The 26,359-nt window shown below is 47.1% G+C and overlaps 1 protein-coding gene across 4 annotated transcripts in view; it reads right to left on the bottom strand.

Annotated features, from left to right (window-relative positions):
• KDM1B (lysine demethylase 1B) overlaps positions 1-26,359 on the bottom strand; it is a 631,262-nt gene that overhangs the window by 515,110 nt on the left and 89,793 nt on the right. For all 4 annotated transcript variants that reach the window (XM_078687981.1, XM_078687979.1, XM_078687980.1 and 1 more), the window contains one exon: positions 19,398-19,522. In XM_078687981.1, coding sequence (XP_078544107.1) covers positions 19,398-19,522 — 125 coding nt within the window. The remainder of the gene's footprint in view (positions 1-19,397; positions 19,523-26,359) is intronic.

The raw sequence follows: 26,359 nt of genomic DNA, 5'->3' as shown, positions 1-26,359 counted from the left end.
ACAAAGTCTTTTCCGCCGGCGACTGTGGATTAGGGAAAAAAGTCTTTAAGATAACTGGCTCGTTTAAGTGGAAATCAGAAAGCACTTTAGAGATTAATGCCGGGTTGGTGCAGAGCACCACTAAGTCTTTGGTGAATTGAAGAAAAGGTGGTTTAATAGTAAAAGCCTATATGTCACTGACTCGTCGAGCAGAAGTAAGAGCTAGAAGCAATGACATTTTCCAAGAGATAAATTGTAGATCACCCTTATGAATGGGCTCCAATGGGGACTTCATGAGTTGAGCCAACACAACGTTCAGATGCCAAGACGGAGGTGGACGTCGAATTGGCGGGAACATTCGAAATAAGACCTTGAAAAATTGTTGTATTATTCTTGAAGAATAAAGAGAGTTGGAACCATCCTGTCGAAATCTGGAAATTACGGCCAGAAAAACCTTAAGGGTTGCGTGAGATAGCCCAGATTTTGCTAATTGTAAGAAAAAAGTCAAAAGTTGCTCTGGCGTAGAATGAACCTGATGAACATTTGAAGCTTCACACCAAAAACACAACCGTTTCCACTTAAGTTTGTAGGTCTTGATAGTGGAAGGTGCCCTGGCTTCAACAAGGACCTCCCTGCAGTCTAAAGGGATCACTAAGTTGGCAAACTCATAGTGTTCAGGCGCCAGGATGGCAGACCTGTCCTTGGTCCGTCGTCAGAAGATCCGAATTGGACGCGGCACAATCGTATCGCCCCCGACAGAAGGAGTAGTTCTGAAAATCAAATCTGGCGAGGCCATCTGGGGACTATGAGAAGAATGCAACATGGTTCTCCGAATTTTCCGAAGCACCCTCGGGACTTGTGGAATCGGTGGAAAAGCATAAGCCAACATTTTTGACCAGTTTATCAAAAAGGCATTCCTGTACGACCCTGGTTGGGGAAGCCAACTTGCATAGAATGGGCATTTGCGGTTCTGTCTGGTCGCAAAATAAATCCAGATTGGGCCATCCACACAGCTGAAAGATGTGGTCCAGTGTTGGTTGATGAAGTTCACACGCGTGGTTGGACGAGATTGACCTGCTCAGGGAGTTCACAAGAATGTTGGATACTCCCGGAACATGAACTGCTGTTAAAGTTATTTGATGTTGAATCGCCCAGTTCCAAATTTGCTGAGCTTGTAGGGACAGCAAAGTGGACCTTGTGCATCTTTGTTTGTTCACATAATGCATGCTTGTCATGTTGTACATCCGGATCAACACTGAAGCCCCTTGAAGGAGGGTGCGAAAAGATTTCAGTACCAGGAATATCGCCAATAGTTCTAAGAGGTTTATGTGCCAAGTTCGTTTCTGTGCATCCCATTTTCCCTGGACTGTGAGACCCTGAAGATGCGCCCCCCATCCCTCGAGGGAAGTGTCTGTTGTAAGGATGAAACTCGGAGCGGCCTGCTGAGATGTTTGGCATGTGAGTCCACCATAGCAACACTTTCTGCATCCGAGATGTAATGGTGACATCGTTGAAGGACCCTGAGACCTGTTGCCATTGTTTGTCGATTTTCTCCTGTAAGGGTCTCATTTTGAGATGACAGTTGGGAATTAGAGGGATGCAGGAAGATAGCATCCCCTGAAGCGACTTGAACTGTCGAACAGAAACTGACTTTCTTGCACGCAGAAGAGATGCCAGTTTGAAAATCCGTTGCTGTCTTTCGTTTGATACATACGCCTTTGCCGTTTGAGTATTTATCATCGCTCCCAAGAATGTCCAAACTTGAGAGGGGGTGAAGTGCGACTTATCCAGATTTAAGGACAGGCCCAGTGACTGAAAGAGAGACCGGCATGTTTGAGTGTGTCAGGTTGCAACTGTAAACTACTGCGCCTTTATAAGGCAGTTGTAGAGGTAGGGAAATATTTGGACACCCGCTTGAAGAAGGTGTGCCGCCACCAGTGCCAAGAATTTGGTGAACACTCGGGGCACAGAGCGGAGACCAAAGGGAAGGACTTTGAATTGGAAGTCTCTGCCAGCCACTCTGAAGCGCAGGAATTTCCTGTGTCTTGGTAGGATGGGGACATGAAAATAGGCATCTTGGAGGTCCAGTGTTGTCATGTAATCCCCTTGAGATAGTAATTGAAGCACTTCTTGGAGAGACAAACATCCGAAATGATTGTTTTTTGAGGAACTTGTTGAGGGAACGAAGGTCCAGGATGGGGCGCCAATCCCCTGATTTTTTCTTGATGAGGAAGAATCTTGAATAAAAATATGCACCCCATTGTAAGTTTGGAACCACTTTGATCGCTCCTTTTTGTAACATGACTTTGATTTGGAATAATAGTACTTTCAGATGGGCAGGAGGAGGACCTCTGGGAGGAAAATTTGGGGGACATTTTACAAACTCTAGGGCGTGTCCTCTGGACACTATGTCCAAACCCCATTGATCTGTAGTAATGCAGACCAGTTTGAGAAGAAATCGGAGATTCGCCCTCCAAATTTGGTTGGGTTGATGGGTAGAGTGGTTGGCAGGTGGCGGCTGTCACTGCTTTTTTAAAGAATCTCTGCCTCTGTAGGAAGATTTTCCTCTGTACTGTTTATAAGAGGCAGCTGGTGGTTGACGATAAAACTGCTGTTGCTGGGAAGAAGAGTAACGCTGTTGTCCCTGATAAGATTGGTACTGCCTGTTCTGATTGTAGCCTCCTCAAAAGGAATAGGAGGAACCACGACCCTCACACCACAAAAAGGCTGATTCTTAAATTGTAAAGTGCCCAGAGCACGTGCAGTGTAGGTAACTTTATTAATTGCTTGAAGGGCGTCATCTATATGCTGCCCGAAAAGTGATGCGCCATCGAAAGGCATATCGATAATTTTCAGTTTGTACTTCCTGTTGAAAGGAAGTATCTCTTAACCGGGCCTGCGTTTGGAGGACTGCTGCTCCTGCCAGTAGGCGAAAACCCGTGAAGAGACATCCACTGCGCAGTCAATGATCTCGGCAGAGATCCGCTCACCCTCCTGGAGAATCTTTAAAGCTTTGATTCTAGATTCTTCTGGCAACATGTCGATAAAAGGAGAAGTGTCCAACTACATTTGCCTGTCATAGCGGCCTAGGATGGCAAGGTAATTAGCCGCCCGGACAGTAGTTGCCGCCATGGTGGAAAATGTCTTCCCAATGGAGTCAAGGCATCTGCCCTCTCGATCAGGAGGAGCCGACAAAGGAGACGAGGGATTCCTGGCACAACGTTGTGCCGCTTGAGAGTCCGGCTTCGGTTGACCAATTAAACAGGCTGGTGAAATGCCTGGTGCCTTGTATTTTTTATCCAAGCGTGGCAGGACTGCAGGAATGGAGGCAGGGGTCTTCATGACCTTCAAACCCTCCTGCCAGATTAAATCAATTATAGGTATAGCCCGAACCTATTTCTGTGGCTGATTTTTAAATCATATAGAAAACAATCCTCGTCCTTGGAGACCATAGGGAGATGGAATCTCTTGGCCGCTCTGTCCAAAAGGACATGAAATCCACCTATATCCACAGGTGGAGAGTCAACAGGATTTGGAGTGGTATGCGACGGAGTCTGGATTTGGTCATTGTCCCTCTCAGTAAGTAGGGATCTATCGTCTAACTCGCCTTCTTCTCTGTCCTCATCACTCATCAATGGTATGTGTGTCCTCTATGTTGTGAGAAGTAGATGCCACCAGAGAAACCAGAGGGGGCGGCTCAATGACTGATGAAGGCGGAGTAATAGGCATCTAAGGGATCGATGAAGCTGGCTCTGAAGGAGGAAAATGGTGGTAGTAGTCATCAAGCATATGTTGCAAATTAGAAATGAGTGACAAAGGCATCTGTGTAGTCGGATTTTCAGGCTGTGATTGAATATTTGGTTCTGAGTAATAGTCATACTCTTGGTCATCATCTATATGCTGGCACTTGATGAAAAGCTTTGAAGGACTATGAGCAGCTCGAAACCCTTCATCTTCCTCTGAATCCTCCTCATCCGCCCCATAATCAAACAGTTGCACTGGAAGATTAGGAGAAGCTTGGATTGGCAATAAAAGGTCCCTTGAAGACTGTCTACGTTGAAGCAGAGAGACCTTTTTTGGTACTGAGGGCGGCAAAAAAACAGCTGAAGGCTTCAAAGGCACTAGAGGCATCAAACCTGGAGGTGATACCAGAGATTCCGACGAAGAATCTGCAGCCGTCGACGAGACACATATCTGTACCTCTGTTTGTAAAGACTTCATTGCCGTCTACGTAGCAACAGTCGACGAGGGAACAGTAGACGGACCAGCCTTCGACGAGACAACCGTCGACGAGGCAGGCGTCGACAAGGCAAGTGTCGACGGAACTGGTTGATCCTTGGAGGGTCCAGTCGATTAAGACAGGCGTCCGTCGACGAATGCTTCTTCTTTTTCATTGTCGATGAAGAGAGAGAGGGGCAGTAGTTGACTTATGCCTCACTGTCACTGAGACAAGAATCGACGGAGAAGACGCCGATGACATCACCATAGCAGGTTTAGGCAAAGAGAAGGTAGCAGTCGTCGTCGCAGTTGTGACGACGGAGTACTTTGTCGACGGAGGAATCGACAAGATGCCAGTTTTCTGTGGAAAAAATCTCTCAGGCAGAGATTTTGAAGCCTGAGACTTGTATGTAGGATGCGTAGAAGGTGGAGATTGACCCTTAGGGAGAGCTGGAGTCCCTTTTGATGAGGAAGGCTGGTCTTCGCGCTTAGAGGAGTGGTGTTTCTTCACCACCTTAGCCTTAGGAGATGTCATCTTCGCCTCACTAGCCCTTTTCTTAGAGGCAACAGTCTTAAGAGAGGAATCACTCTCAACATCAGATAATGGATCATCCTTCACCTTGAGCTTCTGTAACCACAGAAGTAGACGTCCTTCTCTGTCTCTTAAGGTCTTTTGAGGAAAAGTCCAGCATATTTTACAATCTCTCACCTGATGGTCAGGATGTAGGCAGTAGATACACTTTTTGTGTGGGCCTTTAGAATGAAGTCGCAATTTTCCACAATACTCACAGTGTCTGAAGAGTGATCTCTTTGTAGTAGACATTGTAGTAAAGCTGTAAGCAGAATTCCTGGAGAAGAAAGTTGAAGTACTGAGCAGAGCTCAGGGAAACTCCCTTCACATGACGTGTGGTAGAAAATCTTTGGGACTGAGCCTCTGGGGAGAAGGTTCTAGAGAGTGCTGACGCCTGATTGGCTGGATTTTGGACTATATCTTTCAATCTTTTCTTATTGGTTTCAATCACAGCCATACATAACACAATTAGACGACATATTCAAGGTTGTCAAAAAAAAATTTAAACAAATAAGCAAGCAGACATTACTTTTGGTTACACATTAAGCATTTCCTACAAGACTTGCTAGTCTATGCATCTCCATTTCAACAGCAGGCGACACACATGGCTCCCCTCAATGCTTATTCCAGTCTGAGCACTTCCTATCCCACTTCTTGGGACACCCCCGAGCCTTAAAAACCTCAGTCTCCGCCAACATATATCTATTCATTTCTTTGGCCCACAAGGTGTCGAGTGGCGGGTTCGCTCCCTCAACCTCTAGCCAGCTCCCCTTTCACCAGCGTGTATCCCAGTGTCGTGAATTGCTTTTCAACCGCCGTGAGATCAGTCGCCTCCCATATATTCAGCAGTCCCAGTTGTGGTGTTAATATTATGTCCTTTCCCAAAGCTGCACGCATGTGGTCTGAGGCTCCGTCCCTAAGGGCGCGTATCCTTGGGCAAGTCCACAGGGTATGGTAAAATGTGGCCTGCTGTCCACAACCCTTCATACAACGGTCGTGAAGTCTAGATCCTATTCTTGCCAAAACTGTCCCGGAGATGTATGATCGGTGGAGTATCCTAAGCTGGATCAGCCGAAATCTCTGAGTGATAGCCGCCTCTCGAGGGGACATAAGTGCCGCCTGCCAGTCCTCGTCATCTATAAGACCGATGTCATCTTGACATCGCTCCCTGAGCTCTGGGAAGATGTATGGCAGATTACTACTCAATTTCTTGTAAGTTAGAGATATTGCCTTTGAAGCGAGGGGCCCGTCTAGCAAGCGGTCTTGCAGAGGTGATGATTCTGGTATATCTATAAGAGACGGAAACACCGCCTGCATTTCACCCTGCGCAAGAAGATATTGTTTCTGGAGCTCACTAAAGGTAAGCATTACTCCCTTTTTAACCAGATCCCTCACCGCTGATATCCTGATGAGGTCCCATTTATCAAACCCGGACTGCATGCCCAGTTTCTGGATGAACCATAACGGTGTAGCCTGCGAGAGGACGCCCCTCCACCCGAGCCGGGAAGTAACCACACGCCAGTGTTGGGTGATTGCAAAGAACCTCCCCTTGTTTTTCCTATCAGTAGTGTATAGGGGCCCCAAATATCCGGAGCGTCAGTGTGGTATCGATCAAGGGCATATGCGGCGTCATCCGGGGGGTGAAACATCCAATGATTGACGGTCACCAGTTGCGCCAACCAGTAATAACGCTGTAGGTCAGGAAGTGCTATGCCCCCATCGTACCAGCCTTTCGTCAATTTCTGCAGTGCAATTCTAGGTGCCCTGCCATCCCAGAGCAGCGTGCGAATCTCCCCTTCAATCGCTCTAAAATATGAGTCCGGGACCCTGTGGGGACAATTGTATAATATAAATGAAAAACTAAGAAGGGCTAGCATCTTAAAGAGTGCCGCCCTCCCCATCAGTGTTAAGGACAGAGACCTCCAATACTTTACATCCGCTCGTAATCGGGCCAAATGGGGGGCCAAATTGGAGCTGTAAAAACAAGCCTGATCTGAAGTGACAAAGATCCCCAAATAACGGAACGCTTCCGTCGCGACCGCGATAGCGCAGTCTGCCGGAAGGCGGGGAACTGCACCTCTCAACATAAACAATACAGACTTGTGCCAATTTATCGCATCCCCGAATATTTGTGAATTTATCCAACACCACTCTAATTGATTTATACGGGAATACCAGGTATAGCAGTATATCGTCTGCATAGAGGGATATTCGGTCTTCAACGTCATCTGCCCAGCGCAACCATCGCACCATCACGTCTCTACACACCCAGGCCGCGAGAGGCTCTAGCACAAGAGAGAAAATCAGCAGGGAGACGGGCATCCCTGTCTAGTACCTCTTCGTAGCTCGAACGTCCTAGATGTAAACCCATTAACCCTCACCTGTCCCAGCACACCAGTATATAGAAGCTTTACCCAGGCTATAAATTTAGGGCCCAGTCCCACCTTCCCTAGGACCTTGAACAGATACAGCCATTCGATGGAATTGAATGCCATGGAGGCGTCAAGAGATAGCACAAGAGATAGCACCGCCGCATCCTCTTCAATATACTTCCTACGAGCCATCACATTATGTAAACGCCGTATATTAAGGGCCGTATTTCTCCCTAGCATAAGGCCAGATTGGTCTGAGTGGACCAATGATGTAATAACTGACACCAATCTATTCGCCAAGACTTTGCCAACACCTTTGTCTCTATGTTAATCAGCAAGATTGGCCTATAGGAGCCACAGTTATCCGCTAGCTTACCCTGCTTGTGAATGACTACGATGGTGGCTAGCCGCTGATCTACTGGCAGCCCACACACTTCTAAACTTTCTTCATACATGGCTTTCAAGTGCAGCACAGTCAGAGAGGCAGTAGCCTTCAAAAAGTATACTGGAATGCTGTTAGGCCCCATCGCCTTTCCGGACTTTATCTGTCCCAAGGCCTTGCTTATTTCCTCGTTCGAGAGGTCTGCCTCCAGTGTTTCCTGTTCCCCATCCGAGAGGCCCAGCACATTACTCTCCTGGAGGAGCTGACGGGAATCCTCCGCCGTATAAGGGGTGGAGGGGGAGTACACAGTTTCAAAGTGATCAGCAAATTTTTCTGCTATTTCTTGCGGATGAGTCACTTCTTCACCCCCCAGTCCCGTCAATTTGTGTACCCATCTGGACCCCTGCTCTCGCCTTTCTAACCACGCCAATGTCCTGCCAGCCATATCCCCAAGCTCATAGAGTCTATGTTGGGTGGAACGATGTTTAGACACCATTTGTTCCCTGGTTTTTATCCTATACTTGTCCTGCTTCAGTAGGAGTCTATGGCTAGTGTCCGGCAAGGGGTCTCGTGAATGCTCACGCTCTAGTTTGAGGAGGTCGGATTCTACCTGGACCAAGAGTTCGTGCTTTTTTGCGATATAACTCGTCATTAGTGGCAGAGCTTGCCCCTTAAGAACCACTTTATATGCCTCCCAAATTATTCGTGCGGAATCGACTGAGCCCACATTTTCAGTAAAATAATTTTCCGTCTGAGTTCGGAGTTCGTTTCTTGTATCCGGTATATGTAGGAGCCATGGATTAAGGACAATGGTGGTGCATGGTTGTCGTTCCGAGTGTGTATACTCCGTCCATACCGGGGAATGATCCGAAATACCTCTGGGGAGAACATTATACTGGGCAAAATTACCTATCGAGGGCAGATGAGTAAGGAAATAATCAATACGTGACAAACTACGGTGGACACTAGAAAAATACGTGAAAACAATTTATCAGTGGGGTGAAACGCCCGACCCACATCTGTCAAGCCCATCGCCTTCACAAATTCCGCCATTAGGTCGTTTGATTTCTCCCTAGTCTTCGGTGGGTGACGATAAACTGTGTCATCTAAGGTCATGTTGAAGTCTCCCCCATTATAAGTGTGCCCTCCCGGAGTCTCGTCAGCCTGTTCCCCAGTTCTTCCAACGCCGCCTTGTCCAGAGCTGGCGGTGCATATACAGAGAGTATGTTGATGTCTTTTCCATCCCACAGGCCTCTGCCCCCACGAAACAAACCCCTGCATCCGCCAATGTCTTATGAACAATAAGGGGCGTATTTTTTCTTATCAATATAGCCGCCCCCCTGTAATCCGCGTGTACCAGAAGTTTGTATCCCCACCTAGTAAGGGCCTTGGATTTCTGACCTACTAGATGCATTTCTTGCAACAGGACCACATCAGGTGAGTGTCTCTTTAAGGTATTGTTGCACTATTCCCCATTTAATTTTATCTCCAACCCCGTTGACGTTCCAGGACATTACTGAAAGGGTACGGTCTCTATCCTGCCCCATCCCTGTGTAACACATTAAATTCCAGTACTCGGATCATAGCTATGTAGGAAAAAACTTGAACCAGTCCACTCAGTAATTGCCGTCCAATGGTCAATATGGCTACTTTACACTTTCGAATAACAATACAAAAACCATTTGAACTCCCTTCTTTACCCCTTCCCTTAACCCCTCCCCGCCCCCCCTGCCCGTGGACTTAAAACTACCCGCAACCAAACATGGCAGAGTGCCTCTCACCCCCCCCTGAAATGCTTAAGATGCACGGAGTTATTAAACTCCCGTCCCCTTGTGTACACATCACAATCATCTTGAATGTTAGCCATCCACTTTTTCCATCTTGCTAGTCTTAATCAAATCACATCTGTTTGTCCCATCTGTCTCGGTATGTATACTGGATCAACTCTAATCTTTCTCACACCAATGGGTATTTCACCTCCCATTCCCTCCTCCCCCCATACTTGGGCTCTCAACAAGGTCCCACCACTGCACCACCTTCTCCAGGGGTCGTCACTCCTGCTCCTTCGTCCGACAGTCCTCCTCCGCTGGGCAATTAGTCGCTGTCTCTTCGCGGTTACCTCTTGGGTGACCAGATCTACCAGAACGATCTCTTCTCTGTCCCCCGGCCGTGTTCCAGCCTTTCATCCAGTCCCAGACTGAGTCTGGTGACTCAAAGAACCACGATTTGCCATCTGATTCCACTCGCAACTTTGCAGGGAAGAGCATTGCATACGTAACCTCACGTTCTCGCAGTTCCTCCTTGACCGCCTGAAAGCTGCGTTGCTGGCCCTGAACCTAAGCCGAGAATTCTGGAAAGAAGGCGACCTCGTAGTTGTCTATTTTCAACGGGGGACTAGATCTTGCTGTCTGAAGGATTATGTCCCTGTCTCGATAGTTAAACGCTCGGGCTATGAGGGGCCTAGGCGGTGCTCCCGGCTTCGGCCTCCCACCCGGCACTCTGTGGGCCCTGTCAATGGAAAAGTAGCTAGACAGAGTCTTAGGCCTGGGGTGCTTTGTAACGAGATCTTCCACAAATAGGTCCGCTGCCGGCCCCTCCGCTCTCTCCGGAACTCTTGGATGCAAATATCATTATGGCGAGCCCGGCCTTCATAATCATCCAGCTGTTGGGGCATCCGCTCTGGCCTTTTTTGCAATTCGAGCATATGTATTTGTAGTTCCGAGGTATCCGTCTGTAGGGCGCTTGTAACTATCTTAAGCTCCTTGACCTTTTCATTCATCTTCTGGAAATCCGCCCTAACAAGGGAGACCTCAACCGTCACCGAATCCAGCGAGGTACGCACCCCATTAATAGCTGCCAAAACATCATGTAAGGTTGGCTCCGATCCCTGCTTGGGGGCAGCTGCCCCCCTCTCCTTCTCCATCTGCGCCAGATCACCTTTGTCTCCCGCGTCAGACCAGGCAAACTTGGCAAGTTGTTTTTGAGCGTTAGCCTTGGGACCCTTCTCGCCCGATGCCATGAGTGCGGGTAGATTGGTAGCACTGCAGGCACGGTCACAGACCAACTCCCTGGGTATCCGCAGCCTGGTAATGTCCAGGCAGCACTACACTTCCTCTACGTCGTCTCACGTCCGTTTCTGCCCCTGTTTCCAGCTCTGTAGGTTAGGTTAGGCTCTTCCACTAGCACAAGGTCACCCCCGCAGGTTGCATCTGCGCCCACCGCCTAATTCAGGCTTCGCCTTTGCGCTCCCGCCTTACTGCTTCCAGCAATTTCAACCTCCAGGATTTACTCACCAGGCACCTCCTTATAGTTGCCTCTGTCCAGGTAAGTCACAACCTTTGGGCCCGGCTGTCTCACCAATTACACACACCAAGCTATATATCGCATCGCCGGACCCCACAGGCCCCAGTCTGCTCACAATAGGTGGACCAGAGAAACCGCACCCCAGGCCGTTGGGAGACTGTGCGTCCCACTGTGTTGCTTCACTGTGAGTACTCGAAGGTGGGGCAGTTTTAACTCATAACCTCCTCCTCTGCTTCCAGTCTTTGCCCTGTAATGGAGCGCCCGATTCCCATGGTACCACCAGGCCTGCTCACATCCAGCTGTTCGAGCATTTAAGTGGGCACCAGTCTTTAAACAGTTATATTCCGTCTCGCAGGAGACTTAGGCCCCACGTGTGCTTATGCTGGCCCTGCTTCACTATGACTTCAGGCACTGAGGGAAGCAGACCTGTCCATAAGCACTAGCAGTTTGTGCCAGCTGTTCATGCTGAACCGTCTCCCATGTGTGTTTTCCAGTTCTGGGCGCCTCCTATCTAGCATTTGAGCCGCCTCCCCGACTGCTGCTCTTTTGCCCCCAGCACCTCACCGATGGCAGGATTTGCGATAGGCCTCAAAACCGGGGCTTCGATTCGCAGAGTGGCTCCGCCCACTGCAGTCTTCCGGCCTCAGCGGCTCCCTCTATGTCAGAGGTCTTCAAACTTTTCCAGGTTGAGCCCCCCCGAGCTGAATTCCCCCAGATGTTGGGCCCCCCCACCACCCGACAGAAACCTCGGGAATCCGGCACACCACATGATCGACTGCCACGCGCACACCACGGGCCATATCCGGCAAACAATGCTCAACACAACAAGAGTGCCTAGCAAACTGCAGGCCTGTGAGTGGGTGTGACGAAACGACAGAGGCGTACCAGACAGCTCAAAACACAATCCTCCAAGACAAAATGTGCGCAAATTCTCCCCACTAGGATGCCCTGCCTTACACAGGACACAGATCAACAACAACACCACCAACATGAATGTGACGGGTGTGCCGGTGCCCAGCCACACCTAGACTCTCAATCTGTGGCTGAATCCCTGCCACTGCCATCCTCAGGCTGTGCTCCACATCCAGTTCTAAACGGTACCTAGTCTTCAACACCGCAAGTGCTGAGAACCCAATCTCACAAACTCCCCAACAAATAAACAAATACATTGTAGGATGTAAAGCACCATGCACAAGTGAACCAAAGGGAGGACCGCCGTGATGAACCCACTATAGGGAACACACCATGGGTGCTTCACCAAGAGGAACCCAAAACATGGAACCCGACCTTGCCCATGGGGGCCCCGCATTCAAGTAGCAGCTGGACGTCACGCAAAATGTCACACGCATGATGCATAGATCCCACACATGAGCACACATAGAATACAGAACAGTAACACATAGGCAAGGGAGCAGCCAAACAATTCAAATACCTTCCACTCTGAACCACAGCTCTCATGGCACCAAGAAAGCAAAGGAAGTCATCACAACCCTCCCCATCCATCATGTACACCTTGTCATCCACCAATTCCACCAACTCCCCCACCATTCATTCCGTCCCTCCATCTGAGCCCCATCCACATCCAAACCCCTTCAACCACTTGCAAACCCATCCACCTTCCATCCACCATCCATCATCTCACCCATCCATCCCTCCATCCACCCCCTCACCCATCCATCCATCATCCATCCATCCCTTCACCCAATCTAACCCCTCACCAATGCATCCACTCTTCCACCCATCCATCCACCCACTCATCCATCCAACCATTCACCCAAGCTATCCTCCCACTCATCCATCCACTCCTCCACTCATCCATCCACTCCTCCACTCATCCATCCACTCTTCCACCCATCTATCCACTCCTCCACCCATCCATCCATCCATCCACTCATCCATTCAACCACCCACACTCTCACCCATCCAGCCATCCCCCCACCCACTCATCCATCCACCCAGTCACTTATCCGTCCACCCACTCAACCCCCACTCATCCATCCACCCATCCATCCCGCTCTCCACCCTCCCCCCCCACTCATGCATGCACTCTCTGACCCATCCATCTCCATGCTCCTCTCCTCACCAATCCATGCACACACCTGCCCATCCACTCTGCCAATCATTCATCCATGTCATCACTCATCCATCCATCCATCCTCCCCCTCTCTCTCCATTCCCCCCTCACCCAGCCACCCATCCCTCCATCCACCCTTCACCCACCCACCCACTCATCCATCCACTCATCCACTCATGAATCCATCCATTGACCACTCATCCACCCCTTCACTCCTCCATCCATCCCCCGTCCATCCACCCTCCTCAATCACCCATCCATCCCCACATCCACCCCTTCACTCATCCATCCATCCATTCATTCATCCCTTCACCCATCAATACATCAATCCATCCATCACCTCTCTCATCCATCCACCCACCGACTCGTCCACCATCCATCCCCCATCGATCCATCCACCATTTCACTGATCCATCCACCCCTCCACCCATCCATCTACCCTTCCAACCATACACACATCCATCCACTCCCATCCATCCCTCCACTCATGCATCCATCCTCTCTCCCACCATCCATTCACCCCTTCACTCACCATCCATCCCCTCACTCATCCATCCACCCCCCACCCATACATCCACCACTCCACCCTCACACCTTTTATGATTCAAATTCGAATCAGCAGACCAACATCCCTGAACACCGACACTTCGGTGCCCACACAAAGATCCTCATGAGTTGAGGACCGCAGACCAGAGCCCACTGTCCCGATTCATGGCCCAAACCCGGATTGCAACCTCTCCCTCCCTTCACAAAATAACTGAAAGACTCCCGCCCCCCCAACTCCCCCTCACTCCCACCCCCCTTGAAAGGCTGGGGCCCTGGACCAGAGCCCACCCTGCCCGTGCCTCAAAACCTCTGCGAAACCTTCTCTCCCTTCTGGGAAGAGCTAACTCTCCCAGGAGGGGGTTAATTCACAGAGCTGACCGCTTCAACTGCAGTGGGAGGCAAGGGGTCTCCTCTGCTAAAACTGAAAGCGTGTCTGTTTGTTTGCTTTCGTTTTTAGCAGAGGAGACCCCTGCCTCGCACCACAGCCAAAGCTGTCGACTACGTGAATTGGCCCCCTCCTGGGAGAATCACGCAGACAAAGAAACGGGCACAAAGGGAAGATCGAAGTGGAGCCCGCGCCCCCCCTGGGATGGCGCCGCGCCCCCCCAGGGGGGCGCGCCCCACAGGTTGAAGAACCCTGCTCTATGTACTACTCCCGGCAGTCAAGTGTGCTGGCCGAGCCCCCGGGTCCGGCCTCAATCTTCGGCAGCGCCAGTCAAGCACCTCCGGCCGGGCTCTCGCATCTCCACGCCTCAGAAGGGCACGCCGGGAGTTCTACTTGCGTCGGTGCTCAGGTCTCTGACCCGGGGTCTCCGGCCCCCACCGCATCTCGTCAGAACTCACTCCTGCTCCGCAGGTCGGGCGGCCGCAGGGAAGGCAGCGCCGCTCGATCTCATCACCAGCCTCACGTCCATACACGGGTCTCCGTCGGACCGCCACTGAAGTCCCTAAGTCTTTGGCACCTCCGCTCCACCTAAGCCGCACCTTCTTCACTCGTCCTCAAAGCCCCCATCACCGCTCCTGCCGGAGCTTTGAAAGAAGGGGTCCGAAACTGCACCCACCCCACCAGGCCGGCCGAGCTTCTCGGGAGGGGGGGGGGGGGGGAATAATCAGGTAGGGCGTCTAGACACTTTTAGAACAATTGTCGCCGTGAATGGCTTAGAAAGTGGCAGGATATGAATATAGGGAACAGGAGCCTCGTTAGGCAGCGGCCATTCTCGGTGGCTGCTAGCCACGCTCCTCTGGACTATATCTAATGACTTGGACGAGCTAATAAAGTGACAAGTTTTTTCCTATTGATTGCTATGTTACAATACTTCCTATGGAATTTTTAGGTCTCGCCTGCACAGCGCGCAGGCACTGCGTAGAAAAAGACCTTTAGAAATCATTTCAGTTTTGCAGGCAAAAACGCGTGCACGTTTGGCGATTCCCTTGAGGGAGCGAGCTTTGAAACCATCTGTTTGTAATTAACAGATGGGTCCTGCTCGCTCCCGGAAGGGAAACAGGCCCAGGCCCCCTCCTCTCTCCCCCCAAATGCCATGCCCAGCTTTCACTTTCACAATGGCAGCTGCGCACTTCTTTTGTTCTGCACAGCTCGTCTTACTCCGCTTGTTTTATTTTAAATCTGCCCCAAAGTCTGTTGGCTGGAATTAATCGCCTTATTAGCACTTCAGTTCTGACAGAAAAGGGAACTGAGGCAGCTCCAGTCTAGCACCAGACCACATGCAGCTCCTCCCACATTGTGCAAACAGACCCGGCAGCGGTCCATCGCCGCTCCTCGTAGTTGTCGTTGCCAGTCTCTGAAAAGTACGCGATTGCACCGAACAAGGCTGCTGACCTTGTAAAAGTAGAAATAAGCGGCTCTTTCCTGTTGGCTTCGTCCTGTTCCTACATCAGAGAATGGAAACTGAAAGTACTTGAAGTTAGTGCAGACGAGCAGCTGTACGACACCACATACTGGGACATTCACGTGGCTATTTTGTATAAACTAAAGACGTCGCCTGTGCAGCGGTGAGGCTGTGGTAGCTCTTGAACGGCGCCAGTGCTTCCAAGTCTCCGGGCCACTGGAGGGCGCATGGCGCGCTCCCCTCTGGGGACTACTCCTGCCCCCAGGTTTCTGTACTTCGTATTTGTATTTATTTCATTTTGTGAGACGCTACGTGCCACATGTGCTGTTTCAGAAGAGCTTAAATAGCCCCCAGATAGTTTTGTATTGTCATCTGCGGGCGGAGGCAGGGTCATGTGGTGGTTCCAGCAGGGCCTATGCATCTGGCCCTGGGCATTAGTAGTCTGGTCCTCGGCATCCTACATTTTCTCCTTCATCATCGCCGGCCCCCTCCACCACGTCGACCCCCTGGTCCCTTATATCAGGTAGGTGAACGCCGCGAGCACAAGTGTACCGCATCCTATGGCTTTGTCTTACTTAGAAGAATAATGCCTGATGTAATGCAAATGTAGGTAGCGGCTCTCACGGGCTTGCCGTTTCGAAGCACTGTAATAACAGGAGATATTTAACACACTCAGTGATACGTATGGATACCATTGAAGATTAACATGTTGAGTGCGCCCACTAAATTAGAGCATGTGACAGATCTTAGCAGTAGGTTTTTAACCCTTTGCCTTATCACGCCAGGAGTGTTTTTATGTTAACAATCAATCCAACAATGCATTTGCGAATCCCTCCTTCACAAAATGACTGCTCCTGAAGAACTTTTTGCATGCATACATGTCCACCTTATTTTATAGAGAGCCCGGATGTCACTGAAGATAAGGGGGTGTCATGACCATGTTATAAAAATTCACTTATTTGGCTGCAGTGCTTAAATGTAAAAACAATAGAGTACCAAATTAGTTCTTTAGCAATCTTCAACTTCCACCACTGGCACTGCCCACTGCCTGCAGAGCTGGATTGTCACGAGCACCATCTATTTTCAGCTGAAGTTTGGGAGGATTCTCCCATGGTTAAAAAGTAAATAAAACCGGCACACTGTCTCATCCAATAAACACATCTGCATGACGTTTACAACCCCCATGGCCAAATTACATTAAGAAATCATCTTTCTCTAGGAGTACATTTCACCACATTGGTAATATGTTTTTACACTCCAACCCTCCCTTGGGACTGGCTACTTACTGCACTTGTACAAAATAGCTGGGACTCTGATATGGCGAGACTCAAAGCAAATAAAAACAAGCATTGGCATAGCCAATAGCTCTCGCTTTTGGAACCTTATAAGTGTTTAGCCATGCAACAGTTGATGTTGTTGCACCAAGGATATTGTGCTGGATAACTAAACACTTATAAGGACCCAAAGGAGAGACCTATTGGCTATGCCAATGCTCGTTTAGCTATGCTATACTATGTATATATGTATATATTATTTGCTATTTTATGTACCGTGGGACTCCCACTTCGACGACGGAGAAGGATTCAAGCATGTGAATCTATGAAAGACACCCCAATACTGGAGAAAGAGGACTTACTGGCAGGCTCTAAACTCCCGCCTAGTCTATTACTCCCACATGCTTCCTTTCTTGGGGTGTTGAACCAATCCTGGGGAGCGATAGGGCCGGAACCCCCACAACATCTTGTCATCCAATATTTACAAGTCTTAGACGGTGGTCAGCTGATGCCATGCACACACATACACTGAAGTATCATTTGGCACACTGCGGAGACACTGGGACACGGATCTTGGTTGTGCATGAAGAGACAGTCAATGGTGACTAATGCTACCTGTTAGTGTCCAAAAACACCCCGTTTCAAATTGATTAAAAATTGTGCATCCTACACTGCGTTTACCCAACACCCCATAAAATAAACTGCATCGCAATGCCGTTGTTCGGCATGTGGCGTGAAATGCGTACACTTGCTTTGGTCTTGCCTGGTACCCACTGGCTACTGGAACAAAGTCATCCCAGACTTGCAATGCTACACTGGATCTGTTCTAACATATATGTGGGAGGTGTGTATCCTTGGGCTCGTTTTGCCGCGCTAAGAAACACAGGGCGGCAGCCCAGTTTGCAGACCTCGATCTCCTATTAGCTTAGCGACTGATCACCCCTAAGTGGAAGGTAAGCATTCTCTGCGTGGGTTCTGTGCATGCTGGCGTGGGCTCAGGCGGAGAGTGCGCTGTTACACAGGGAGGAGGTGAGGGGACTCCAACAATACTCAATCTCTGACAAGTGGGACGCCCTTTTAGACAAATTCCGTGAAGGAGCACCAACGGTCCCAAACTTGCACCTGCTGACTATAGTGGCACACACACGTTCTCTTCCCCCATATTGCATTGTGTATGGACCATGACACCTGGACCTCAATAATTATTTGCTGATACCATGCTCAGCCTTTTCGCCCCCCCCCCCTGGATTCATTACTTTTATGTTACTCTACATTGTACTAAAGAGCGAGTGTGGTTCTTATTTGATTTCTTTATATGTTTGTTGTTTACTTGTATACCTTAATTTTTCTTTGGATTGGTTCCAATACATATATTGATTGCAATTTATTACAATGTTGATGTGTTTGTGTTCCAGCAGGCCTCATCTATACGAACGTTGTATTTTTGTTTGATACTTTATTTGATGCTACTTCAGTGGCTCAACTGGAGGTCTATGCATGAATAACTGTTTCATGTTTCAATATTATCACATGTTGCTGTTCTGTATGCATCTGTTCTTTTGGATATGGCACTCTCGACACATTTTGCTCTCACTTCACATTTGTTCTGTCCTAGAATTGTGATGGTATGTAAATCAGATAAATGACAATAGAAACCATTAAAAAAAATCTGAAATGTAATTCACAACTTGGCTTGGGAGTAGTGCACACAAATAGTGTAATGAGTTAGACTCTATTTTTACCTGACAGAAGGCACAACACGTGTGTGTTGATGCTTAAATGTGCACACCTGTAAACCAGTTAGTCTTTCGTCCACAACATGTTTTATTTAGGAGTTTTCATTGTTTATGGATTCACTCTACACCAGTATTGCAAACCTGAGTATTAGTTGTGTAAATCATTCATACAAGTACAGTCAGATGGTGTATCTATGCCCAGCGACCATTTTGCCTTCCTCCCAATTATTGACAAACGCCCTTCCTTTCAGAGCCATCACAATGATGGCCTGCTATGCCAACTTTAAGATAGTGAACTCCAATAACCAACTGTATTTGGTGAGTAGGATCAAGAACTCATACTTAACATGAGGAGCAGCAACAGAGTGATGCGTGAGTGCAAGAAAGGAGAAAGTACATGAAAAGCTTTCTGCTAAACACTCAAACCCTAGAATTTCACCAGGACACAGATCTGGCTAACCAATTACCTCGACCACTTCAAGACTGAACTGTAGAATTCTCTCTTGAAAACAAATCTGGTAAAAAAAACATGGTGAACCGTATCACAGCGTGTGAATGTGCACCATTTCTCTGCAGCCGCGACTTCACCATAAAAATACACGAACATACAAATGATAATTTGAGTCCCCAGCAAACAGGGGAGGATTTTTGAGTACAAACGAAAAAAACTACTCACTAGCCAATCTGTAGAAGGGCTAGACTAGCCCAGTTGGCAAAAACATATTCAATACCTTGTGTAAATCCAAAAGGATGAAAAATATATGGCAATTTTAATATTGCGGGATCTCTACAACTTTCACTACATGAAGAACTAAAAAAACGTGAAAGCAATCTTTTTAGGTCAGCAAAACAGTATGCTTTGAAAAACTACAATTACAACTAGTTGTGTAGAATGTTTAAGTTTAGGATACCCATGAATGTACTTACATGGTCATTACTTCATTTGATAATAACGTTTGTCTCAACTGCAGACAGGGCAACTCTAAGTGACACAGAACTGTGACCAAAGTAAAATGTTCCACGTGTAAATGTTTGAAATAGGATTATCAGTGTTCACATACAAGTCCATAAGAATATTTAAAAAAATTGATTAACCTTTCAGCAGCACTGGCAAAGCATACAGGATATGCAGATGTGCAGCCAGCTTTCTCACACTTCCTGTATTTCTTCTCTGAAGAATCCTCCTCGTCATCCGATTTGTCACAAACTTTTTTCTTCACCTTGTCCAAAGTAAAAAAGGTCATCATTAAAATAAAGAAATGCACATTTAGTTCATGCAATGCAGGCCATTTAATAGATCCTCGCCATTTCGGTAAAACACTAATGCATTAAAGGCATAACAAATGCAAGACATAGATAAGCTACGTTCTTATAGCTTTTATTAAAACGTCAGTGGAGATGTGTAGATTACCCCCTACACAGATGTAGCACAACAACAGATTAACTTCTGCTGGAGAGTCATGCTCTTTGGAGTTGTCTTTTTCTGTTGGGGAAGACTAACATTTGAACAACTAGATACAGTTGTTCGAATACAGAGCTTGACTGCAGACTTTGATTGAAAGGCTATTTTTTTCAAACTACATTTTGTTAAACTCGTGGAAGTCAAGCAGGCAAGCTTGACATATTTAGACCATCCATGAAGCATGTGGACACACAAGAGCAATATCTAGGATTTACAGGTCAATAGACTAATACTGACTCTTAAAGACCAAAGACAAGAAAAGGGGATTAGACTGTCCTAACCCTGTATATCCAGTGAGGAGTTAACTCGTCCGTGGCACTGACTAAAGCCTCCTCCTTTTCAATACAGAGCCTGTCCCTCTGTCCTTACATTACATTTTCAGGTGTTGTCACAAGTGAGCTTGTGTAACACATGTATCACACATTCTGTGTTGGACAGTTGCGTTCAAAGCCAATTCCAATTTTTAATAATAATGTTCATGGTAGTTTTTATTAGAACACTAGTTAGGCGAACAAAGGTCAAAAAGTCTCTGAAATCTCTAACAGTCGACACGTGTTCCTTCAGAAATCATTTTTTCATCGCAGATTGGGTCTTGAAGCTGACATGTCATGGACTGAGAACAATCAAGAAGCAATGTACATGAAGTAAACAAGGATATAGGGTGACGCAGAGAAGTTAATAAGGAACTAGGTGCTTGAATCGTGTGTGTGAGTGAGATGCAAACAAATGTGATTGCCATACTGTACACCACAACATTGGTTCGCGTTTCATACACATGGTGCACCAGAACATCACAGGAATCTAGTGATAGTCCTACAACTCCTGGTGTCAGAAAGCATGTAGTGACTATATAATATCTCTAGTTTATCCCTTTTAGCCTATCGATTGAAGCATTATACTTCAATGGTCTGCTCTGGCGAATTCAGATTTCTCTACTTTCTGGGTTGTACTGAACATGTGTCATCTGCTTGTAAAGATTTCACAGATCTAAGGGATCTTAGGCCACCTAATTTGTATTAAAATAAAAGTTATCTTGAACATTACTAGTTAACATTTGGAACTGGCATTGCTTATTACCTGCCAAGCACAACAACTGACTTCGGTAGCACGTCACTAAGTTTTTATACCTTCTACAGAACTGAACTGGGAGTTAACTTGGGATGCTTGATATGTCTTTCACTGATTCTGGTCTGTAATAGTTGTCACAAATATTACTGGTGGTTATCCAAAAGGATCCCGCAATCACAATGGAACAGCGGATACATGGACTCATGGAAGGGCATAAGCTTCAACAGATTCAGGATGCTGTGGACAGACAGTAATCGCTGAAAAGACGTGGGGCAGCCTAGAAACAACAAGAAGAAACCTTGGAACAATCTTCGGCCACCTTCAACAAGTCTCACACTATGCCCATCATTTTATGCATCAACTACCCTAGAATCAGCAGAATAAAGATCTGGGATTATTTTAATCAACCTTTGAATGTGTGGTCAAGCAGGAGTTACTGGAAATCTCCAAGTTGACCAGAGATCTGCAAATTTGCGACACAACCTCCTATAATGATACTGGATCATATGGATTTAGATCCCAAACATTAATGAATTGAAGTACAAATGAAAAAATGAGGACCACACATACTCCCCGTGGCATGGAGTAAAGAATGCTTGCAGCTGGTGAGTTAGGGCTGATCAACATGCAAAGCAAAAGATATTACAACAAATATATCTTAACAGTTCATCGACTCGTTGACATCAAAAATACGACAACACAGTAGTCTCAAACTAAGTAAAGAAGAGAACATAGCACTGGCCTACTATAGACCTCGAGGGGTTACATCTCTCTTCCAGCACCCAGATAAACTAGTAAAGAAGAACTTTCACCAGTCAAATGGTCTGGTGAAAGTTCCCTGAAAAGATTTAGCCAAGGAGGCATGAGGAAGAGGTGGTCCGTTGTGTCATCCCCCGTTTTGTAGCCAATGTTCTGAAGGAGGTGAATGGGGACATCTGGTTCGAACTTCGCCTCACCATTATAGCTCTCTCCCACCCTTTTCAGTACAGACAGAGATATATGTGATCACAATTACAGCTATGGCAGACAAACGGCTTCCAGACAGCCATCCCGAAACAAGCTACAAGAATAAATCTAAGCCATTCTCCCCAGCAAAATATCGGATGTTTACACAGGCATGTTAAGCACTGCTCTGGAATAAATAGTAGAAGTATGGATTAGCCGTTTTGTCTCCATGTAAAATATATCACAATTGGTATGCAGGAATTCTTAATACTTTTCTAGGCTGAGAGCGACCCAGAAGGAGGAAAAAGTTAAGCTGCAAAATGAACTGGTCAACAAACGGTCAAAATTTGGTTGAATCGTAGATGTAATACTAAACAAATACATTTTTAATTGCAAAGAATTGTGCGATTGCGTGATTGAACATACATTTCTATACACTGTTCAAAGGAAACAGAAATGTTATGAAAATAAAAGCAACAATTTGAAATAACAAAATTTGATTTTTTGGGTAATTAAGAAGAGGCAAATGGAACGATTTTATTATCAACTATAAAAATTAAAGTTACAGCAACTCAAGAGTACTTCTAAGATTTAAGCCCTCATGAAACATAAGCCTCTTAGGCCACTGGAATTAAGATGCTGAATGTGTTCAACATGTTGTAGACAGTCTTTTCCATACGGTAGAAGAAGGCAATCTTTTTTTTTAACTAAGTAAATATACAATCCAATGCGGGCTAGCCCCACGTGTCCAAGGAAAAACAACTAAGAATAAAACAACAACAAGAAGGGCTGCACTAATGTAATCCGTTTAAAAAAATGATTTACGGTTTGTGGCATAGCCACCAACCATAGGGACAATCTCATTTTCCCTTCAACAGTTTTCACCAATGGTTCTTCAGGAAGAAGTGAAACAATGTCTCAATTGCAGGGCATTTCGAAAATATGATAAATCTAAGTATAAGAAGAGAATACTATTCTTTGAGGGGGGGAGGGGGGCGTGATCTTGCACAGCCTCAAGCAGGTAAGGACTGTGACCAGAAAGAGAAACTTTGATTGCAGAAATTACTGGTAAGAATTTGAAAAGTCACTTCATGACATCATACAAAATCTGGAGAGGAGAATGCATGTCAGCACCAGTATCACTGGATGCGACTCCTTTACGAATCCAATTATCCTTAGCTCTCTTGCAATTCAATTCCAAGTATTGAGCTTTGCACAGCCAATAGGGATATAAAGCTTTTAACAGTAAATACCGTAGTTAAACTCACCCTGCAATAAATACAAGGTAGAGCCATATTATGGTCTTTGCCCCTAAAATAAAAGAAATGCACAAGATGTAATCTGGACCTTCTGAACATGAAAATATAGTAGGTCGAGCAGCAAGGCAGAACAGTGCAAAGGGCTTTTCCCGAGCACACGCTGGTGGTTGCACATTTTTTAACTATCTTTGCCACTAAGAGAGACGAAGGGCAAATGGAAAGCAGAATTGAGTGACCTTAAGTTGCAGAGGAAGCTTATCTCCCTTCATATCCCAAAGGCTTAGAAGAGATATACATGGTTGTGGAGAGATCCAAGAAACTGGTAAGGGGCAGATAGGAAAGGATTGGTTGACTGGACTGGAGCACTCTCTCCAAACTGCAAGCAGACTATGGAGAATTGACAAGGTGGGAAAAGAAGAAGTGTTACAACCTCAATGGACTGGTACTATATTATTGAAAGATCAAGCTTTATTTTCCTCTTGAATTCTTCTCATGGTTAAAAAACAAAAACCCAGTCAAACAATAATTGCACTCAAGTAGTAATTGCCCTCTCAATGTTTGCAGTCTCTTGGTTTCCTTAATCCCTCATAAGACCATTCCTCTTAGTAGTTCATGGGTTTGTTCTCCCCTTGCTAAAACAAAGCTGATCTGTACCCCTCCGGTTGGTCAAATTTCCGTCCGATTTCCCTTCTTTCTGTTTTTTCCAAGATTTTAGAAAAGCATGTTAATACCAAACTCTCATCATTTGTTGAGTCTCATCAAGTGCTCTACCTGTCACAGTCTGGTTTTAGGGCTGCACACAGTGCCGAATCACTCTCCTTGGAGTCACAGAGTGTCTTAGGCAACAGCTCGATTCTGGCAGCACGGCTGCTCTCATTTTGCTTGATTGAAGTGCAGCGTTTGATGTGTTGCATCCTATTCTGGCAGGTAGACTTGAGGCCCTGGGCACAGAAGGCTCGGCCTTGAGGTGGGTGTCCTCCTTCCTAAAAGAGCACACCTTCCAGGTCTTCTCGGCCAATGTTAGATCTAAGACATCAGCTCTGTTCTCGGGTGTTCCTCAGGGATCCATCCTTAGCCCACTGCTCTTCCACATTTATGTTTGTCCGTTGGCAGATGTTGTTGAGAAGTGTGGCTCATTCTTTTTTCATATGATGATGACACCCAGATTATCTTGCCGTTTTCAGCTGCTCAACATCAAGATCCCTCCTTACTCCATCTGGGCCTGAGGAATGTTTACCTCTGGATGAATAAAAATGCACTGACGCTGAACGGTGCTAAAACCGAGGCCTTGGTTCTGGGAAACAACCAGGAGTTCTGGGAAGCCAATAATTGGCGGGATTCACTTGGGCCTACACCAACTCCGGTGACCAAGGTCAAGAATCTGGGCTTTATTACTGACAACAAGCTCTCCCTGAAACCACAGGTGTCCAAGGTCACTGCCACCTGCTTCTCTGTTCTCAAGTGGCTCAAAAAGATCCTTTCGCTATTTCCTCCGGCCACCTAAAGAATCCTGATTCAAGTTGTGGTGAGATCTAGATTGGATTACGTCAATGTACTGTATTTGGCACTGATAAATCTTCGATTTGTCGTTTACAAATCATTCAGAACGCGGCAGCTCGACTACTCTTCTGGCTGCCTAGACATGCCTCGGCCTCTCCTCTGCTTCATGAACTGCATTGGCTTAAGATTGATAAGTGTATTGAGTTCAAGGCTTTGTGCTACATGTTCAGTACCCCACATGGTTTGGCCCCCTTATATATTCAAAGTCTAGTGACACCCTATGTGCCTTCCCGAAAGTTGTGGTCATCAAACCTCCCACTGTTCGCTACGCCTAGGTATAGCCTTGTTCGGATGAAGAGACGCCTACCTGGGCCCGAAACTTTGGAACACTCTTCCAGCCTCTCTCAGGAACTGCCTCTTTTTACTTACCTTCCGTAGGAACTTGAAGACATGGCTTTTTTAGCTGTTCGCTGCTGTCTTTTCCTGCGCTGGGAAACCCCTCAGGGTAGTTGTGCTCACTACAAATACCACACAATAATAATAATAGGTTATCCTTAGGAAATGCTTTGACATCAGAGCTGCAGAGCACACTGAGCAACTAGTATCTCTTCTTCTCTTGCCACAGATGGATTACTAAAGTGTTCTTAGGGGCAACAAACTTTTTGGTTCTGGAAAAAGTAATGTGAAGGCGTCGGGACTTGACCCTAGTCCGTAGCCTAACCGCCAGGTGACTGATAAGTGAGCCTTTTACAGGGGCTGTATGAGAATTCATCCCACTCCCTTGAGGCTAGGCTTTGAAAAGTGGATGACCAGGCTGGCCTAACCCTTTCTCTGCGTTCCTCTGATTTACCAAAGTATTTTTACTCCTGTCCCTTTTAAAATGACTGGTGCTGCTCTTCCAATCTATGTCAAAGGAGCCATGGCACTTTGCAGACCTCCGACTTTTGACATGCCTAGCTAACAGATGCTACACACCTTCCACTACAAAAGGTGTTTTCCAGAGCTAAAGAGGCAAAGTCTCACAGAGACTTGCAGAGTAGGAAATTCGACCCATGGTCCTCAGGCGATGTAGTAGACAGCCTGGAGGCAACCTCCTTTCTTACCAATACTGATCACCCTACTTACCGATGAGAGAGTGCAGAGTCTAGGCTGCAGATGTGCTGGGTGACCAGAAACAATGCCGATGGCCATAGTGGAGGTATGATTCCACCACTAGAATCACAGCTTTCGTTAGACACAGATGATAAAGGGGTATTTTGGAGAGGAGCAAATCAAACATAATAGCAGAAACATGTGACAGAAGAGTGCCAGTGCACAAGCAAAGTAGAAGATGCCTGGTCTTTATGGCACAACAAAGTTAAGTAGTCCTCTTGAAGGAATTCCGATCGTATCACAAAAGTTGCCCCATCATCTGTTAAAATATGTGATATATCAAATTTGAACATAAATGTGGCTGGGGGAGGGCGTGGCGAGCTGCGTAAGATGGTGGCAGTACCTTAGGAGAGCTCTGCCGCGGGACCGGGGAAACACAACCCTCTGACTGGACCTGACCCTTTCCTGAGGCCTGGACAGACTGGAGAAGCCCGAGAGGACAGCTGGCATCAACCAGTCACAGTGCCTTCTGACACCGGGGGCTGCAGATGGGGAGACCCAAGGCACAAGACCTGCCCTTGGCGGGCCAAGCGATGGCTGCAGCCACCAGGCACGGCCCTTGACCTCTTGAGTGCTGTTGGGGCCTGAGCAATACCAAGCCTGCTCCTCTTCCGGTGCGCCGGACTGAGCCTGCTCCACTCCATTCAATGGACTGTAGCTGGGAGCCGGGA

This window comes from Lissotriton helveticus, chromosome 4_1, assembly GCF_964261635.1.
Source record: "Lissotriton helveticus chromosome 4_1, aLisHel1.1, whole genome shotgun sequence".
Classification (NCBI taxonomy): Eukaryota; Metazoa; Chordata; class Amphibia; order Caudata; family Salamandridae; genus Lissotriton; species Lissotriton helveticus.
The sequence above is the reverse complement of the archived record's forward strand: the minus strand, read 5'-3'. Positions and strand labels throughout refer to the sequence as shown.